The sequence below is a fragment of the Sminthopsis crassicaudata genome, chromosome 3 (assembly GCF_048593235.1).
Source record: "Sminthopsis crassicaudata isolate SCR6 chromosome 3, ASM4859323v1, whole genome shotgun sequence".
In the NCBI taxonomy this organism is placed as follows: Eukaryota; Metazoa; Chordata; class Mammalia; order Dasyuromorphia; family Dasyuridae; genus Sminthopsis; species Sminthopsis crassicaudata.
Genome location: NC_133619.1, coordinates 219,764,527 through 219,786,349, shown reverse-complemented (window position 1 = coordinate 219,786,349; position 21,823 = coordinate 219,764,527). Strand labels below are relative to the sequence as shown.

Here is a 21,823-nt window from a genome sequence, read left to right as displayed (position 1 = left end):
ATTTGTTGCATTTTTACATTATTAATTTGGACAAATATCATGGAAACTATAATTATGAAGGCAAGAGATGACTTCTTTAGCATCATTTACAAGCTTCTATTTCTGTGCATTCTCCTTGCCAGCTTTCATTGCAACTTTCCTTCTTCCCTCCCAGCATCTTAGTTCCTAAAGATTGTGATACTGTGAAGGAGCTTTTGTTCCTTGAACTTCTACCATGTCTCCCTTTGTAAATTAATTCTAACTCCTCTATTACTCTTTTTCTTTCTCATTTCCAAAAATAGTAGTTTGTTCTCTAATACTTTCTGTCTGTCTTTATACCTTTATAAATACTTAGAACTACTTTCTCTTGGGGAAAAAAAAAACAAAAAATTTTCTCATATTCATGTTACTCTAAACAAGGATGATTCTATTTCTTTTTTCTTTTCACCATGAAACTTCTTAAGAGCATTATTTACTGAGACTACCACCATCTATCTTTAGTATTCAGGTGAATCCCAGTTGCATTTCAGATATTTTGAACTGGATGTCTCCTAGGCAACTCAAATTCAACATATTTTTACCCTTAAATCATTTCTAAATTATCATCCTCCCAGTCACCTAGGCTCATAATCTTTGGGACATATTGGCTTCCTCATTCTTTCACTCTATTTTCCCAGTTGTTGCCAAATCTTGCTCTTTCTACATCTACAGCATTGATCACATAAATGTCCTATTTAATCATATAGCAATCACTCTAGTCCATACCTTCATTACCTCTCATTTGGCCTATTGCAATTTAAATTCTTTTTCCTGCCTCATATTTTCATGCCCCAATCCACCACTTAGTTGCCATATTTATTTAGCCTTTACTTATATTCTTTCCTGGCCTGGAATGCCTGCTAGACAACGCTCTGCCTCCTCCAACCATGGTCATTCTTCAAGATTCATCTTCTCCATAAAACCTTCTTGACTACCACTGACCACAATGAACTTTCTATTCTTCAATTAACCCCTCCAAAAACTTTACTTAAAATCTGCACTGCTCAGTTTAGCAGTTATTTTATGCTGTTTGACTTTTTCTCTGATTGTTTATCATGCATCATGTCTTGTATTTTAAATAGATCCATCTGTGTATCTCCAGTGCTCAAGACAGTGATTTGTACATAGTAGTACCTTAATAAATTCTTGACATATTGTCTAAGTTGAATTAAAAGCTCTTAGAGGGCAGAGAACATGTCTTATATGACCTTTTTTCCTCATAGCATCCAGCACAGTTAAGAATACATAGTCCCTGTTCAATACTTATAGATTAATTAATTGATTTTTCTCAGGGATCTCCATGCTCCTTGATTAGCTAATCTTATTTTGCAAATCATGCTCACATGTTAATGGATAATCGCAGTTTAATGTGCTGCCTCTCAAATAATATATTTGAATTTTAATAGAGCTCCTATTGGAACAGCTTGTTAAACCAAAGGAAGGGCTATAAAGTAATGTTGGGAATTTCAAACAGTCTAGTAGATTGGATGTAGAGATATTTAAGGCAAATGTGCCTTTTCATTTTTATCCCACATGACACTATACAGTCACACATCCAAGCAAAGGAGTGGGTACTACATAAAATAGACAATCAGGAGCCATTGAGTGATTCTAAATAGAGAAAATATGTACACAAGGAATATTATTTTGGAAGATGGGTGATTGCTCAATTGACAAGGGAAGAAATTATAGGTAGAAAGAGTGGCTAAGAGGCTATTGTAATAACTGGGACTAATAAACTGGATCTGTATTACAGGGATGGCAGTGAAAAAAAAGGATAAATCAATGGATATAATATATTTGGGGGACAAGAATGATAGCATTTGATGATTTATTAGTTTTGGGGAGAGAAAGAAGAACCAAACATGATATATACTTTTCAAACATGGGCAAATCAATAAATGGTGAAGATTCTTTCCATTGAAAAAATAACATATACAAATGTCATTTTATATCATACTTTAAATGTTTTTTGGTATCATGCATATGTTTGTGTGTGTGTATGCACACACATACATCTATCTATCTATCTCTGTAGATATATATATATATTTATATATATATAGATAGATAGATAGATATATCTATCTATATATATATATATGTATGTATACCTACATAAATACTCTCTTAATAAGATAGGTAACAAGCCAACAGATACAGTTTCAGGAAGCAAAAAAAAAAATAATAACCTATCCGTATTTCCTTAAAGTTGAAAAAATGTTTATTATTAAATTCACAATCATCAGTATTTATTGCCAACACTGAATTCATAGTATATTAGGGTTTTGTTAGTTGCCTCAAGGAATGTTGGAAAATTCTTAAAAGTCAAATTTATTTTCCATTGAGATGAGAAACATTTATGTTCCATTGTTGTTCAATAGTTTTTCAATCATATCTTACTCATTGTGACATCATTTGGGATTCTTTTTTGCAAAGAATGGATTTGTCATTTCCTTTCCCAGATCATTTTACATATGAGGAAAATGAGGCAAAAGTAGATGTTATGATATTTCAAACATCAAACAATGATAAGGCAACAAATATCTAAACTATGATCACAAATTAAAAATTATTCACAATCCTGAGATTGTGTGTTTGGGATAGAGGAAGAGGGCAAAGAGGAAAGAAATAAAAACTAAAAATAATCTCTAAATTTAGTACTATCTAGTCTGCAATTTTCACTTTCTATTTCCAGACCTTTCAGAGCAGAATCACTTATACTAGCAATACTTAATTTTTGTATCTTGCTGATTAACTCTAATAAAAGATTTTGTTGGTGTGTACTTATTTTCATGTCATCTTTCAGGCCACTCCCTCTAAAAAAACAAATGCATTTCTTGAGTCTATAAGTCTAAGAAGGGGTGATGTAATCTGTGGGAAGCCATCTATGAAATATCAAGTGGTATTTATTAAATGGCTGAATGTGTATCACTTTTAGGAAAAAGATAAAGAATTTGAGCACAAAATTGTAAGAGTTGCCATTCAAAACTACTTGAGTATAAAACTGGGAAAAAAGAAGAGGAGAAATTTTTCACCATTCCAAATCTACATTATTGCCTAAAATCAAGATTTTCCTGTGAAGGGTGGCAGTGCCTTCCAAATGAGAACATAAAATATCAATTTTTAAAAAAAATTTGGCACCTTTTTTGAGATACAATCTTATTTTTTTCCAATGATGTGAAATACTTTCATCTTTGACATCAAATCAAGGAAAAACAAAGTTAATTAGATTACGAATTGATATTTTTTTCAAATGTGAAAACATATCTATTTTTTAAATTTATAAGAAATATTATACCAATCAATCCCATAATCATCTTTTGGAAATATATTAGGTAGATTTTTTAAATGTATGAATATTAACAACTAATGCCAAAACAGCAATCCTTTGATTCTTCAGTGGATTTTGGTCTCATCCATATTGCTTCTCCCTCCATTAGAGCAGATACAATTCATCCACATTTTCCACAGAAAATGGTCCTTAACCTGTGTCTTCATGTATATTGTAGAAATAGGTGCAGTTTATTAAAGGGACGGTCATAGAACCATAAGAAATGGAAAAATTTAGGTATCATTACTGCTCCATCAAAAATAGGTCATGTTAAACTAACCTCATTTTAGTCTTTTGACAAGCTTATCGCCTCACTGAATAAGGGAATACTGAAGATATAATTTATCCAAATTTTAATAAATAATTTAATAAAAAATCTCATGCTTTTCTTATGGAAAAGGTAGCATTGTTAAGGCTACATGATAATTCAAGATCCCAATGGGTAATTGTTACTTATTGGATGTCAGTATGAAAGGAGGTATCTAATGGAGAGCTTTAAGGATATTTATTTGGGTCTGTACTGTTTAATATTTCATGTTATTGTTGTTTGATTTTTATTCTTGAGATCAAGGAGATGATGCCATGATATGCCATTGAATTGAATTGAAGTGAAGGAGGCTATGTAAAATTACCAGCCTCACTTTCTCCTCCAGAGCCATCAGGGTCCAGGATATAGATCAGGGTGACTTGATATCATTTCAGATAGAGTGAGAGACCTTAGCTTTTTATAAGCTAAGGTCTTAATCTTCTCTCAGTTTATTATATTTACAAGTATAAAATGGCATATCTATGATTAGATACTGTTATTTTTAAATTTTTGAATTTATTTTTGATTTTTATTTTTAATTTTTGATTTAAAATGAGTATATTTTTTCTTTTTTTTTCATTTTAGCAAAACATGATTATTTCAGTTTTTAACTAAGTGAATAACTATTTTCCTTTTAAAGATTCACAGTAAATTTGCCACTTATATGTGTACATAGATTTTGTTATTTATTATTTTATTTGTATTCAAAAAAATTTCTGATTGAAATGATGATGGCTAAGTATTTTTTAACACTAAATGAATAATTCAAAATATTTTGAACAAATTACCTCTAAAGTGTTGTGTTTTGTTTAATGAAGCCACATTTTAGCATGGAAGGAAGGAAAGTAGTAAGAAAAGAAGAAAGGATGGAAATGAAACACTTATTAAGTGACTACTATGTTCCAGGCACTATACTAAGCACTTTACAAATATTATCTCCTTTTTTCCTTTACAATCTATTAGATTGCAAGCTCCTTGAGGGCAGACTTTCTTTTTTTTTTCTGCTTCCCTCTTTCCTTCTCTCCTTTCCTTTTTTCCTTCATTTCATTTTTCCCTTCCTTCCTTCCAAATGTTGTTTAGTCATTTTAGTGATGTTCAATTCTTTGTACCCCCAATTTAAGCATCACATTTCTTGGCAAAGATAATAGAGTGGCTTGCCATTTTCTTTTCTAGTTCATTTTACATAAAAGGAGACTAAGGTAAAAAGGGTTAAATGACTTGCCCAAGGTCACACAGCTAGTAAATGTCTGAGGCCAGATTTGAATTCAGGAGATAGGAATCTTTCTGACTCAAGGTCCAGTGTTCTAACCACTGTACCACCTAGTTGCCCTCATCCCCAATACTAAGAACAATGCCTGGCATGTAGTAGGCATTTAAAATATGTTTTTTGGCCATTGATTGACTATTATTCTTCACAATATCTCTGATAAATGTTATTATAATTCCCATTTTATAGTTGAGAAAACTGAAACTAAGTGACTTCCCAGGGTCATACTTCTAGAAAGTATCTTCACATGGTTTTACTAAGGTTTAAATGAGATGGTATTGCATGAAATAAGAACAAGAATAATAAATTACATTTATTTTTCAAGTTAAAGTTGACAAAACCTTTTCCTTGTGAAGTCTAGACTAGCTCTCTGGAGGCCTCAGAATCGGCCAGAGTCATGATAAGTAAAAGTCCTTCGTCTTTAGGAGGATAAGTGAAAGAAGCAGGCAAACTGCCACAGGCTTTCCAAAGATGTATCCTGGATTCTCCAAGCCCAAAGTCAACAACTTCTCTCCTCCTCCTCCTCCTGCTGCTGCAAAGTGATTCTGGCCTCTGTCCCTCCACCCTCTAATCCTTGTCTACCATTATCTTAACACCAAACATTGAGCCAGTATCAACTGAGAAGAGGCATTTATTCAAACATATGCTAATAGAGTCATTGTCTCATATTAAATAGGTAATTAGCCATAAGTACTCAATTGTCTGATTCAAGTACATTTCCTCACAACAATCCTATGAAAAAAGTAAAGCTAGTGTTATGCCCATTTTTTTTCAGTTAAGGAAAACAAGAAAAAAAACAAAAACTTAAGTGACTTGGCTAAGGACATGCAACTAGAAAGTGTCTAAAGGATGATGGAAATAAGCATTTGAATTGCCGGATTCAGATTCTAGAAGGCTATCATAATTGCTATCAAGCCTTGGAAAGTTTCCCTATAATCATTGTCAAAGGCAGAATTTGAATCCTGGTGGAAAAAAAAAATGTAACTTTGATAAGCCAAGTAACTTTCAGTATTCCCAACTATTTCATTTTAAAAAATGTTATCAGAGAAGTCAATATAATAGTAGCAGAAAGGCAGCTATAGATATTTGCATGTATACCTTACTCAAAATATTTAAAATAATGCAGTCTTCATTTCCACATCTAGACATTCCTAAATAACTGAAATAATTAATTCTACCTTTTAATTTTCCTTATACCAAAAGTATACATAATGAATAACACTGTTAAAGCTAAGTCAGAAATCACATACAATCCCAATTTATTCCCTGCTGTAATTTATTGTGATGAATCATCAGTGTTGAGGAAAACCATAGCAACAGGAAAATTTGAATATAAGGATTTATATATTTTCCTTTCCCAATTGGAAGGATAATTTCTTGGGAAAATTTGAGCTAAGTGATCTTTTAAAGATAAAAATAAAAACAAAACCAGCTTTAAAATTTTCTATATTTGGGATTTTGCCATCCTCCGCAAATGCCTTCTAGGTTCCATGTGAAATTGATGATTATATGCAAAGTTGGCAGTCACTGGTTTAACTCTTAAGTTCTTAGCCTCTGAGCAAAAGTTTTTTTTTTTTTTTTTTTTTTTTTAAATCATCCCCACATACTCAATGGCATTACTTAGTATAATATATTAATGGATGTCAATCAAGGTAGAGAAAGATTCCTTCTTCCCATGTAGGGGTTTCTTACAGGCTGTTTTTGAAACAAATTTGAACAGTTTTAAAAATCTTTAAGATTGAAATTAAGAAATGCAATGATCATCTTTCTTCCATGTGTTTCTCTAGGAATCATATTTTTTTTTCCAAAAAGAAATCAACATATATTATTAGACTTATAAAAATGTCCTTTTAATAGCACTGCTGGTTTTTTAGGTGACCCCTGATTAAACATGTGTCATGAAACTGAATAAAAAAGAATTTTTTTTATAAAGAACCTTAGAAGAAATTAAAAATATGAGAACAACAATTTCCCCAAATTAACATTTTATGGAAAATCACTTTGTTCTATAATCAGTAAAATTATGGGGCATGCAATAGGGTTGAGAGTTGTATATTTAAATGCAAGAAAACATAAACTGATAGATTATATTTAAACAAAGATTATGAAATTTTCAACTTTACTTTCTTCACACATTTAGACTAACTAGAACACATTGTTTGCTTATATTTACATAGCTCTTTAAAATAAACCTCTAATATCTCTAAAAATAGAAGCATATTTATTAATGTTATAGCATTGCATATTAGAAATATATTTAAGGAAGGTAAGCACACTTGTACAGTTTGGGTGGAACTATGGATCAGTATTTGGAAATCAATTCATAATTGTAAAATTAATATAACTAAAATGTGCATCCCTTTTGACTCAGAGATTCCATTACTAGATTTATACCTCAAGAAGGCCAATGTTAAAAAAAAAGTTCACATATATACTAAATGTATATAGAAAAGAATTGAAAATAGAGTATCAATTATGTATTAATGACAACCTTAGAAATAACAATCATGGTGTGTGAATATGATGTAATATTATTATACTGTAAGAAATAAATATGAAAAAGTTAAACAACAGAAGATCTATATAAATTAGCAGAGTGAAGTAAACAGAGTCAAGAATATGCAGTACACACACACACATCAGAAGTTAATGTAAAATTTTTAAAAATTAAGTATGGTTTAAAAGAAAACATGAGAAGACAATCCCATTCTCTTGGATAGGTTGGGAGATTGACAAGTGTTGTATTTCACATATTTTCAGACAGTTTCAATAATACTGAAAATTCATGTTGATTTTCTCTTCTTTTTCCTTTTTTTTTTTTTTTTTTTTTTTTTTTGGGTGGTGAGCATGGAGGAATACTAGAGAAATTTATAATGATTTGAAAAAAATAAAAATAACCAGTAAAAACTTATTTTAAATTTATTTAAGAATTTTAATTTGATTTTATTTTAAGGCATAAACTATTATCTTAAAACATTGATTTATTTTGGTATTTTTCAGATTAATTTTGTAGCCAAATCAAAAGACTGAATGACTTTTGGCATGTCCAGGTATGTTCCATTCATTATTTTCAAGGAAGTTTCTTACCTTTAGTTTTTAACTTTTATTTTTATTTTACTTTATTTTCAATTTTTTCCTAATGAAGGTTTACTTCTTTTCCTTTTGCATTCTACCTCCTCCCAAAAATAGAACAAATACTAGAAAACAAAACTAGAAAAATGGAAGCTTCTTTTAGAGTAGGAGTCTTTTTCCTGCTATTAGTTTGGAAATCAGAACTTATTACCAAATAGACTCAGTTTAGGATCTTTAATATTGTAAAATATTATATGAGGAATCACTAATAATCAGAAGATGAAACTTTAAGTACCTTTTTAATAAAATACTCTTATAGGTTTTCATATATAAATCATTTAAAACAATAGACATTTGCATATTTACCTATTCCATGATTATATATTAGATTATGCTTATTATTAGATTATGCTATATATTAGATTATTCCATGTCTATATGTTATATATTATGCTTATTCCATTACTGTATTTGAGCTTTACACTTGAAGCCTTACTTGGTTCTCTACCCATAGAATGAAGGTGACTATCTTGGCAGATCATGAGCTCAACAATTCCTATTTAGTTTGAACAATGACTTATCATCTCTTTTGTGTCATTGACCCTTCTGGCAGTCTGGTGAAACCTATGGACCACTTCTCAGAATAACATCTTCAATTATATGTAAAATACTTAGAGCAAAATATGTGCTATTGTTCAGTCACTTCAATCAGATCTCATTCTTTGTGCTTCAATTAGAGGTTTTCTTGACAAAGATATGGAAGTAATTTGCCATTTTCTTCTTCAGTTCATTTTACAGAGGAGGAAACTGAAGCAAATAGAGTTAAGTGATTTGTCCAGATCACACAGCTAGTGTTTGAGGCTGGTGTTCTCCCAGGAAGATAATTCTTCCTGCCTCTAGGTTCAGTACTCTATTCCTTTTGTCACCTAGCCACCCACATAAAAATATATAGATTTACAAATGAAAACAAATGTTCTAAAATACAGCTTTCTCTCTCTCTCTCTCTCTCTCTCTCTCTCTCTCTCTCTCTCTCTCTCTCTCTCTCTCTCTCTCTCTCTCTCTCTCTCTCTCTCTCTCTCTCTCTCTCTGTCTTTCTGTCTCTGTCTCTCTTTGTCTCTCTACCTCTCTCTGTTTCTGTCTCTGTCTCTGTTTCTCTCTGTGTGTCTGTCTGTCTCTCAATTGGACCACATATTAAGAAATCCTCCTTATGTTATCAGATGATTGGCTTAACTAAATTAGGAAGGCATTGATTGTATCAGATTGATGGCTGTGAGATAAAGAAGTTTCTCAGTCAAACTAAGTCATAAAGTCAATAAAATTATAAGAGTTGTGACTATTCAAGTACTTACATAGATAAATCATGAATCTTTAAACTTCATATCAATTAGAACATCTTAAATTGAGGTCCAATAACTATTTTTTAAATATTTTGATTAAGCATTACAGATAATAGGTTTACTTTGTAATTCTATGTATATTTTATGCCTTTAAAATATTATTTAAAAGATATCTATAGGCTTTACCAAACTGCCAAAGAAATCCATGAACCAAAAATGATTAAATATTTCTGGTTTAGGAGATGATCTCCTGGGTGTATTGTCTACTACTGTTATCTGATTTCTAAGTTTTAAAAATGCAATATGAAATTTAGAGATAGGAGTTTCATTTTAAGGAATTTTTTTTCTATTTTAATAACATTATCATAGTATCAGTATACTGAAAAAGCCTCTCCTCTAACCCAGGTGATAAGAATCATGTTCTTTTCTCAGGCCTTAAATGCCTATTTGAAAAGAGAATAAATCAGTTGCAAATTCTACTGCAAAATTATGAATCTGAAAAGGTATAATGTCCATGGATGATTTTGAATATTGGAGTTGTTGAAGAGTAATGTTAATTTGGAAGCTTTTTCTCAATTAAATGAATGGTTTCCTTTGTTGTTTCTTCTACAGAAGTGAAGATGATTTATTTGTATAAGGGAATGTTATTAATCCAGCACATTAAATGAAAATTGTAGTCATTACTAAGAAGGAAATAATATCATTTTTCTTTAAGACTAGTACTATTTCAGTTGCATAGTATCTCTTCTCTAGCAATGAATCATAAAGAATTCCTTTGCTTAAAACACTGATATTTATAGCATCATGTTACCTTTGGCAAATTTTCTTAAACTTCATATTTCTTTTAGAAATCATAAATATATATGTCAACTAGGACTAAATATGTGCCTCAGCAATATGAACAAGAGAAAGTGTTTCTCTAGGGGTAACTCCATTCCTTTTTAAGCTTTTTTCTTTCTAGTACACACAAATTAAGAAACTGATTAAGAAGTAGCACAAGATGAATAGAAGTGATAGCAATCTAATTGGCTTCACTTGAGAAGGCTCAGTTTCCCTAATTATAATGTTCACTGCTTCTAAGACAATTGCAAAGTCCCACTAGTCTAAGAGCAGTTCAAGCCTTCATAATTTTGCCTTTCAATATAGTGACTAGATTATACTTTGATATATTCAAAATGTTTATAAATTAGTCTATAGTAATTGTAGCACATATTTGTCTTGAGATAGAGATCTAGTAAATTAGGATTCAAGAATTTTGATTTTTTTATTGGAATAATTATATGCCAGTGAACCATCACTCTTTGGGAAAATGCCTGCTCAATAATTTACTTAAAAATAGCAGGCATACATAATCTGGCATTATTTCAGCTCATCACCCTTTTCTTTTTCAACATGGGTGTCCACAAAATGAAAGACAGATAACTCATCTGTAACTCCACTGTTAAAAATCTATGTGACATAAATAGAAGGAGTATCCAATGATGGAGTCAGACCTGACAAGCTCATTTGTTTATATCCTGAACCAGTTGTGTAATCTATGTGGGAGCCATTGATCAGGGCACCATTTGTTATTTCTGGCTCTTGTTATTCCACTTTAGGTCTTTATCACACCTGCTGCTTTTTCATGAATTATCATCAAATGGGCACCTTCCCAACATGTGATGGCTCATTAGAGTATAATTTACAAAGAAAAGAGAAGCTTTTGCAAATCTAAAAATCATGATTTGCTAAATCTGGCTCTCAAGACAGGAATAAGACAAAAATCACAAACAATTGGGTTTTGTATTAGTAAAGGACATTTATTAATACTATTTTATTTCGATTAGAAAAAAATCTACATAACCCTTAATATTAGCTTTCCAAAGTGTTATTAATAATATTTTTACAATATTAATGATAAAATAATTAGCCACAAATGACTAGTAATGACAGAGATTTGCCAATCCAATACATTTTATCTTATATATTTGTAAAGGTAGAGGGAGGAAGATGAAAGCCTATGATAAATGAAGGCAACAATAAGATATCTTCATATTTTTGAAAGACAGAGACAGAGAAAAAGAAAGAGAAAGAGAGAGAGAGAGAGAGAGAGAGAGAGAGAGAGAGAGAGAGAGAGAGAGAGAGAGAGAGAGAGAGAGAGAGAGAGAGAGAGAGAGAGAGAGAGAGAGAGAGAACTACTGGTATATAGTATTTCTCTTTGTGTCTCTTTCTTATCATTATCCTTCTGTCTCTCTTACTATCTATCTTTCTCCATTTCTCTATCTGTATCTGTGTGTATTCCTTCTCTCCTTCCCTTTTTTTCCTCTCTTGTCTTTCTCATATATATGAGAGTGAGATATGTGTGTATGCTATGCTATGTATATGCTATGCCTTTCCAACTCGATAGTTTTAGATATATAGATATATAATTATTTCTATCTCAGGCTCTCTTTGACATTATAAGATCATCAAGGATTGACATGGACTTCTTTGTGTCACTGTGATAAAAGTAATATACTTGTCCCCCCCCTCCCCTTCTTCTCTGAGCTCAGAAAATAGCAAACAAGGCTTTAAAAGTACATCAGAAAACCTGTGGCTGACTCAAGTTAGTTAAGAAGAAATTATAGTAAAATCCTTGTTAAATAGGGCACAACCTATGATATATGAAGCTGACAACAGGGTATCTTCATACTTCACAGCTCAATCATTGTTGATGCCAGATTCATCCTTCTGTTTCTATTTTTATTTTTTGCCCCTTATTTATCAGCATATTATGCTAGTGCTTTATGTTGGGGGATTTGACTAATTCATGCATCAGCATCACTTTTAAAGGTGTACAGGCGAAAATCAGAAAAAGAAATACAAACTTCTTAGAAAGTAAATGCCTTCTAGAGTAAGATCTTTGTTTTCTTTCTTCCTTTTTTCCATAGGACTCTTACAATATGCTATGTAGTCAATTCAATTATTGGGGAATAAATTTCTGTGAGATCTCAGAATTAGAGCTGGAAGAGACTTAAGAGATCATTTAATCAAACTCCCTCCTTTTATAAATGAGATACTGGAGCTCAAAGAGGCTAATTAACATGGACAACAAATGATAAAGCAAGGATTTAAACTCATTGACCTTTCTATGTGAGAGCTTGTGATTTAAAAAGTAGGAGAAGCAGTGTGAGACTTAGAAAAGACCATGGTTTTAACTATTGGTGAGACAGGTATTATATCAGAGAGGATTATTAATGAAAATTACATTTGAATATTTTTATTTTCAATGGAATTATTCTATCAGCTCATAAATAGATTTAAGTGACTGTCTAGCTCATAGAAAGGACCAAACTATCCTCCTCTAAGTAATTTTGTTTTTAAAATTTTTCATTTATTTATGTTTTTGCTGAGACTATTGGGGTTAAGTGATTTGCCCAGAGTCACACAGCTAGGAAATGTTAAGTGTCTGAGGCCCCATTTGAACTCAGGTCCTCCTGACTTCAGGGCTGGTGCTCTATCCATTGCACCACTTAGCTGCCCCAATAAGTAATATGAAAACTAAAGTAAACAAAGTCATAGATACACAGACTTTGTCTAGACTTTGCTTTCCTCCTCATTTATTCCTTATCTGACCCTGAGTACTTTAATTATTCTGTGCCTTAGACTACATGACCAATAAAGATCCTTGTATATGATTCTATTATAAGACCTAAATATGGTCAAGTTATGTTTACTTGCACAGTAAGGTAGCAATTTGAGTTGGTAAATAAAATGTAAAATTGGTAGTGAAATATTTAATTAATTCCTGTGTAAGTGCCATTTTCCATATTTATTGGATAGAGCAGTGGGCACTATTATACATGATCCATACCTTTAGGTATAACTCTTCTCTCAGACTTATAATCATTTATTTTGTAAACCTGTGATATCAATGTCAATTGAATTTTGCTCTATTCCTTTCAGTTTAACTATGAATCTTATTACAAACTGCTTTGAGACAGGGAAAAACATAGTGCTAGTTTTCTGCATAATTTTTTTTTAGTAATTGTTATTTCTTGCCATACTAGAATCACAAAATCTTATAGGGTTTGACAAGAGTTTGCTACCAATATTGATTTATTTTTTTCTTATTAACTAACAAATTCTTCACAGTGTCCATGCTGTGTTTCCCCCCCTCTTCAGATAGCCAAACTAGTTTCTCACCCCATCATTCACTACTTTCTTTGAGAACAACTTTCTTGATTTCCTTCTCTGTGGTACAAAATTGTGTTTCTTCTTTTCTCAGTCTGTCTTCTGCCTTCTTGTTTCAGAGAATTTTTAAAGCTGGAAAGGAACTTCAGAAATCATATAAGCCAGGGAATCAAAATCAATTAGAAACAGATTCCAGTATTAGAAAAACTATAAACCCCCCTTTCCCAACTTAGTAGCAACTTGATGTTTTAAATAAAATTTAAATTTTAAATAATTAAAACATTTTTGTTTTAATTTTAAACTTAATGTTTTAAATAGAATCATTTCTCTATATATTTCTCTCATTCTTTTCATTTGCTGTGGTTGTGATTCAAACTTGGAATGTTCTACTTCATCACCTTAGTTTCTTTGCTTTATTTTTATTTACTTTTTGTAGGAAGCATTTCTTAATCTTAGCTTAATATTAGCTACTACCTTCCCCTTGGAGATTGTTTTTTATCTACTTTGTATCTATTGTTTACATGTCAGTGTGCTTTTTAGAATGTGAACTCCTTGAGGACTTGGACTGTTTGGAGTCTACTTTGTATCATATTGTGCTTCAGTGTGCTTTCTTTTTTATTTTATTTTTTTCTATCCTCAGTATTTTCCAGTGCTTAGCATAGTACCTGGAAGCCTGGCATGTAGTAAGCACTTAATAAATGTTTATTGACTGATTTTTCTGACTAATGATATTCTTCCCATGGAATTACATTAGTTTATAGTAAGGTTTCCAGGAATTCATTGCAGTATAAAGGAAAGCTATTTTGGAAATCATTGTAACTATTCCAATACCTTAAACTAATGCATATCACCCTAGCTTGTAAACCTTATATCCCTTAATGAAATCTGAAAGTGGTCTTAGAATAACTCTGAGAGCTCATCCAATATTTCTATAAGAGAGGCTTACATAATAAAATGGAGTAGTTGATGGTGGTGATTTGATTACAGGAGTATTCCTAATGTTCCTGTTGCATTAGTGTTGATACTTTGAACCTTTTCAAGAGAGTTTTCTTTAGAATAAAACATATGCCTATTTTTCCCATGAGTCAAGAAATTTTAGCTTGATCGTGGAAAACAATGTGGGTCAGTATGTATCTAATGCAACCAGCCCATCAACAGGAAATGTAAACAAAGTCTACCAGACAGTCCAACCTCATTAACATGGAGGTAATGAGCAAATGGAGCAAACCAGGATCCTTAGGGACAGCACAGGAAGAGAATAAGTAGGTCTGGAGTAAACAATATTGCCAAGTGTGGTCCCTAGAGTGGAGGCAGTGCTTGGATTTGCTCCCAAGGGCTAGGAGTGAGGAAAGGTTTACAACCCAGAGTTGGTTTGAGATGGGAACACTCTGTTCTAGAGTCCAGCTTCTTAAACTGTGGATTGTGACCCCCTGATGGAATCTCGTAACTGAATGTAGGCGTCGGTGAAATTAGGATTTATTATCAGTAAATGTTTAATCTGTATATCTATTTTATATACCTATAGACAGGAGTCATGTAAAAATTTCTCAGGCTAAAAGGGGCCAAAAATAAAAAAAAAAAAATTAAGAAGGCCTGGTCTAGAGCTCCTCTGGGATTTGTCCAATAAAGTAACAGTAATATGCATTTAACTAGGAGGTAAAAAGACATGGGTGTGTTTTTGTGTGTGTGTGTGTGTGTGTGTGTGTGTTTGTTTTGTTTTGTTTTGTTTTTTTGTTGCTGTTCATTCATTTCAATCGTGTTTGACTTGTACTGACCCCTTTTAGGGATTTCTTGGCAAAGATACTGGAGTAGTTTGCTGTTTTCTTCAGCTCATTTTATATATGGGTAAACTGAGGCATAAAGGGTTAAGTGACTTGACCAGGGTTACACAGCAAATGAGTGTCTGAGGCCAGATTTGAAATCAGTTCTTGACTCAAGGTATGACACTCTATCCACTGCCCCATCTAACTGCCCCAAAACAATATATAAATTGCTTTTATGTTGTTTGTGACAGTCAAATTACTTTGATAGAATGAAGTATATTATGGATATAGGTCTATACATTATTCAGCATTACAATATATTTACCATTCCATAGAAGGAAAATGATTAAATTTCAATGTTCCTGTATAACAGAAGGAGAAGATGTCTATTCATGTAGTTAGAGGGAAAGGATATTTGGAGGCCAGAGGACTTTACTGGTATTTCTGCCATATAAGGAGAAATAGAGGAATGTAGAGGGGCAAGTGTACTTGAAACAAGTAATCTTACAACAAGGTGTTAACTCAGTGGATAATGTGAGATAATGATTCTCTAGTTAACATGTACTTAGTACTTAGTATAGTTCTACAAGTAGACAGACACCTATTCTACAAGATTGATACCTATGATGATATATTTATAATAGAGTATATAAGAGCTAAGTTATCTGGGAAGTAAGACAGACTGAGATAGACAGAGAAGACAGAGGACTAGAGGCTGGAGGACAGAGTGGAAGATAAAGACCCTGTCCTGTCTCCACTTCTCCACTAAGAAGGTTCCCCCATAAAGCTAGCCTGGCCCCAGGCAAAGGAGGTAATAAAGATAATAAAGATAATAAAGACTTTGTATTTTATTCCTGACTATTTTTTTTAATGAACCAAGAATTTTTTTTTAATTTTATAATTATAACATTTTTTACAACATTATCCCTTGTACTCCCTTCTGTTCTGAATTTTCCCCTACTTCCCTTCACCCCCTCCCCTAGATGGCAGGCATTCCCATACATATTAAATATGTTATAGTATATCTTAGGTACAATATATATGTGCAGAACTGAATTTTGTTGTTGTTGTTGTTGCAAAGGAAGAATTGTATTCGGGAAGATAAAAATAATCTGGGAAGAAAAACAAAAAATGCTAATAGTTTACACTCATTTCCCAGTGTTCCTTTTCTGGGTATAGCTGATTCTGTCCATCATTGATCAATTAGAATTGGATTAGTTCTTCTCTATGTTGAAGATATCCACTTCCATCAGAATACATCCTCATTCAGTATCATTGTTGAAGTGTATAATGATCTCCTAGTTCTGTTCATTTCACTCAGCATCAGTTGATGTAAGTCTCTCCAAGCCTCTCTGTATTTCTCCTGTTGGTCATTTCTTACAGAACAATAATATTCCATAACATTCATATACCATAATTTACCCAACCATTCTCCAATTGATAAACATCCATTCATCTTCCAGCTTCTAGCGACTACAAAAAGGGCTGCCACAAACATTTTGGCACATATAGGCCCCTTTCCCTTCTTTAGTATTTCCTTGGGATATAAGCCCAGTAGTAGCACTGCTGGATCAAAGGATATGTATGCACAGTTTGATAACTTTTTGGGCATAATTCCAGATTGCTCCCCAGAATGGTTGGATTCTTTCACAACTCCACCAACAACACATCAGTGTCCCAGTTTTTCCACAGCCCCTCCAACATTCATCATTATTTGTTCCTGTCATTTTAGCCAATCTGACAGGTGTAGTGGTATCTCAGAGTTGTCTTAATTTGCATTTCTCTGATCAATAGTGATTTGGAACACTCTTTCATATGAGTGGAAATAGTTTTAATTTCGTCATCTGAAAATTGTCTGTTCATATCCTTTGACCATTTATCAATTGAAGAATGGCTTGATTTCTTATAAATTAAAGTCAATTCTCTGTATATTTTGGAGATGAGGCCTTTATAAGAATCTTTAACTGTAAAAATGTTTTCCCAATTTGTTACTTCCCTTCTAATCTTGTTTGCATTAGTTTTGTTTGTGCAGAAACTTTTTAATTTGGTGTAATCAAAATTTTCTACTTTGTGATCAATAATGGTCTCTAGTTCTCCCTTGGACACAAACTCCTTCCTCCTCCACAAGTCTGAGAGGTAAATCCCTCTCATTTTTCAATGAAGTGGAAGAAGTTTCACCATAAATCGAATATGTCTATTGATACACTATGTTCATCCCCCTCCTTTCTTTCTCTCAGATATAATAGGTTATCTTTGCCTCTTCATGAGATGTAGTATCACCACTTTACCCTTTTTTATGATATAATTTCCTTTCTACCTCTAGTTTCTAGGACAAATTATGTATGTGCTCTTTACATATCTTTATGGCAGAAATATAGTTCTCAAGATTTCTTTTTACCTTTTTAGAAATATCTTGAGTTCTGTATATGAAGATCAAACATTTTGTGTAGATCTGGTTTTTTCATCAAGAATAGATGAAATTAATTTATTTTGTTAAATGTCCATCTTCTTCCCTGGAAAAGGATGCTCATTTTTGCTGGGCAAGTTATTCTTGGCTGCATACCAAGTTCCTTAGCCTTTCAGAATATCATATTCCAGGCCCTTCGTTCTTTTAATGTGGATGTTGCTAAATCCTGGGTTATCTTTATTGTGCTTCCTCCATATTTGAATTGCTTTTTTCTAGCAGCTTCCAGTATTTTTTTTCCTTTGTCTGATGGTTCTTGAACTTGGCCAATATATTTCTTGGCATTTTGGTTTTAGGGTCCCTTTCAGTAGGTGATGGATTAATTTTTTCAATGTCTATTTTACCCTCTATTTCCAAAACATCTGGGCAGTTCTCTTTGATAATTTCCTGGAAAATAGTGTCCAGGCTCTTTTTTTCCTTACATTTTTCAGGGAGTCCGATTATTCTCAAATTGCCTCTCCTGGATCTGTTTTCCAGGTCTGTTGTCTTTCTGATAAGGTACTTGACATTCTTTTCAATTGTTTGTTTTTCTGGTTTTGCTTGACTACTTCTTGGTTTCTCCTTGAGTCATTCATTTCTACTTGTTCAAGTCTAATTTTCAATGATGTCTTTTCTTCACTCACTTTTAAAATATCTTTTTGTAATTGTCCAATTGAGTTTTTATCTTCTATGGAATTTTTTTCCATTTCATCTGTTTTATTTTTTAGAGAGCTGTTTTCTTTTTCCAGCTCACTAATCCTGTTTTCCTTGGAGTTGTTTACCTTTTCTAATTTACTAATTTTATTTCTCAATGATTTGATCTCTTTATCCACTCTGAATAACTTCTCCAGGCTCTCTTGCCAAGCTTCCCTTTCCTTTTCCCATTTCTCTTCTAGCTCTCTTATGAGAGCCTTTTTGATTTCTTCTATGAGATTCTTTTGTATTGAGGAGCAGATCATATGCCCCTTAAGTGATTCCTCTGGAGACAATCTGCTTTTAGTCTCCTCAGTATTTGAAGTCTGCTCTCTCTCCATACAGAAGCTGTCAATGGTTAGAGCCCTTTCAAATTTTTTGTTCATTTTGTCAGAGTGCGAATCAAAGAAAACAAATTGAAAAGAGAAACAATTGGTCTGTTTTGGAGGGAGGATGGGGCTGGATGATGTTTCTGAGCTTCCTCTACAGACTGTGGGAGATAGTAGCAAGGCACTAACAGGACAGTGATGGCTAAGCTGCATGTACGCTCTGAAGCTCTATGAACGCGCTGAGTCACTCCAGGTGGAGGTGGGGGTGGGGGTGGCCGTTCCCGAGAGAAGCTAGCTTTCTGGGGTTTTATTCCTTACCTCCAGGGCTTATACCTTCTCTGCTGCTCCTGGCTTGCTGCCAAGATGGAATATCCACACTGGGGTAAAAGTCTTTTTGCAAAAAAGGAAGAGATCGCACCCCTCCCCCTTCCAGTCTTAGCTGTGTGAGCTGCCTGTCTGGCTCTAGCTGCCTGCCCTCAGTCTATGTAACATGTACTCCTGGCAGTTACTATTACCAGTCTGTCCTAGGCCCAACAGAGTACCTTTGACCACTGATCTTTGCAGTGTCAACTCTACCCGGCTCACCTCCTCTGAGGCCTTCAAAGTTCTCTGGCCATGATTTCTTAAATCTATAATTTAATAACTGGTAGTGCACTCAAGAACAGTGATAGCCTTTATTATACCTACTCACATAATGCCCTGACTTGTTAACTCCCTAGTGAACACCTGGTCTGAAGACCCACGTGTTCACTACCAAACTCCTTACCTCTCTGGGCTATCCATCAGCTTGGCTAGGCTACCCCAGGCTAGAGAGCCAGGTTAAAGAGAGCGACTTGCTGTCTGCAGTGGGTTTATAAAGGGCCTGTGAGGTTACATGCAAAGCCAACCAGCGAGAGAGCCATCACCCATTATGAAGCTATCTCAATATGGCCAGGATCCCACCCACAGGGCAGTCCTATATCCGCAGAGATTACTTCTGGGCCACTGAATCTCCTGTTGCACTATGGCCACCCATTTAAAGGACCCTTACAAGATTGTGCCCAGTCTGTTTGACCCTCCCATGAGCAAACACAGACCTTCTCTGGTGAATTTGAAGGATGTCTTCTGTTGGTGATTATTTGTGGGTTTCCTTTCTGGTCAAGCATTAATTCCGAGGCTTGTCATGAAGTAAGTCCTGAGAGAAAATGTGGAGCTCAAACAGCTGTCTGACTCCACACTGCCATCTTGGCCGGAAGTCCATTCTTCACTATTCTTGTGGTGATTATTCTGCTGACCAAGGCTCATTACAGAGGAAGGACACTGGCTCATAAATGAACTCTTTCGTGAACTTTTGAGCAAATGTGGACAAGGGTCACGTGGGATGGGCAGGACAGAATAGATTTTGGTTTGAATTATCATTGACTTTTTACTATGCCAGTGAAATCATAGGTTCATTTTTGCATGATTATTTTCAGTGAGTAACTTATTCAAACTAAATTTATTTTTTAACTTAACTCTTTAACCACTTGGTGAACATTGCCTGATCACACAGAACATACATTTGTAACACAAAGTCCAACAAAACAAAAAGAAGGAGGTTTTAATGTAAAGGGCTAGAATTGAGCAGATGCACTTATGCAAGGTAACCTACCACTTAGGACAAATTACCAATTGGACAATTCCCTATTGACAAATTTGGAGGATGACCCTACTCAACTGTTTGCTGGCTCCATCTATGGTTGTGGTCAGAGAAGGGCACAGAGATCAGTGGGTGGAGTAGGAGGAGGAGGATAATTCTTTTGGAAGTGGTGAGAGAGGAAGGAGGTGTGGAGATTGCTAGATCTAATCCCCTGACAGTCACCCCGAAAGTCCAGGAATAAAGATTTTTGCTTATTCTGACTCTGCCTGAAGATATCCAGGGTCTCAACATTTTACTTTTTATAGAATTACAGAGAAATCTCAGAGTTGGAAGGGAACTTGGAGGCCATTTGATCCCATCTGTGCCTGAATAAAAATCATCTCAACCATACACCTAGCAAGTAGTTTTTATTGATATTACTGAAAGACTGGCAGTAACAAAGAATCTATCCTTCCATTTTTGAACAGCTCCAAATTTTAGGTAGTTTCCCCTTAAATCAAGCTTAAATTTGTCTTTTTTTGCAATTTATACCCATTATTCCAAGTTCTCCCTTTCATAGGGCTTGAGTTTTCCTCTTCTTTTTTTTTTTTCATTCTTCTGAAACTTTTGTCTTAAAGTCCAATAATGAGTTCCTTATCCAAAGGCTTTCTTCTTCTTCTTCTATTTTTATCACTTCTGTGTCTGAAGTATTTGTTAGAGTTGAAAACAATCCTACAGGTTACCTTCTGCTCCCTTGTTTTTAATGAAATCACACTCTTGATTCTGCTCCTGACTTATTAATCTATTAATAATAACAATAATTATTAATCTATTGTCTCTTTCAAAGATTCTTGTTTTCTTAACTCCTAAAAGAGGTTGTTTTTCTAGGTTTTGTTGGTAGGCAGTCCAGTAGCTAGACACTACACTTGGAATTGTAAGATTTGAGTTTAAATCTAGCCTCAGACCTTTATTAACTGAATGACTTTGGGCGGGTCACTTAAATTCTGTCTGCTTCAGCCTTCTTATCTGTAAAATAAGCACAATAAAAGCAACTACCTGTAAAATTTATTGTGCTGATAAAAGTGCTTGATATTTGTCATCTTAGCATCATCATCACCACCACCACCACCACCATCATCATCATCATTTTTCTTTTCCCATTTTATTTTTTTTCCCATTTTATTTTATTTTATTTTTAATTTAATCTTTATTTTATTTTATAATTATAACTTTTTTTTTTTGACAGTACATATGCATGGGTATTTTTTTATAACATTATCCCTTGCACTTACTTCTGTTCAGATTTTTTCCCTTCCTCCCCCAACCCCCTCCCCCAGATGGCAGGCAGTCCCATACATGTTAAATATATTACAATATATTCTAGATACAATATATGTGTGTAGAACCAAATTTCTTGTTGCACAGGAAGAATTGGATTCAGAAGGTAAAAATAACAGTTAACACTCATTTCCCAGTGTTCCTTTTCTGGATGTAGCTGATTCTGTCCATCA

At 33.5% G+C, this 21,823-nt stretch overlaps 1 protein-coding gene across 4 annotated transcripts in view; it reads left to right on the top strand.

The window, feature by feature from the left end:
- FRMPD4 (FERM and PDZ domain containing 4) overlaps positions 1-21,823 on the top strand; it is a 725,245-nt gene that overhangs the window by 112,403 nt on the left and 591,019 nt on the right. The window contains exon 2 of one of the 4 annotated variants that reach the window (XM_074300004.1): positions 7,927-7,976. The exons of the other annotated variants lie outside the window; for them this stretch is intronic. Coding sequence (XP_074156105.1) covers positions 7,957-7,976 — 20 coding nt within the window. The 5' untranslated portion in view covers positions 7,927-7,956. The remainder of the gene's footprint in view (positions 1-7,926; positions 7,977-21,823) is intronic. 4 annotated transcript variants of the gene reach the window in all.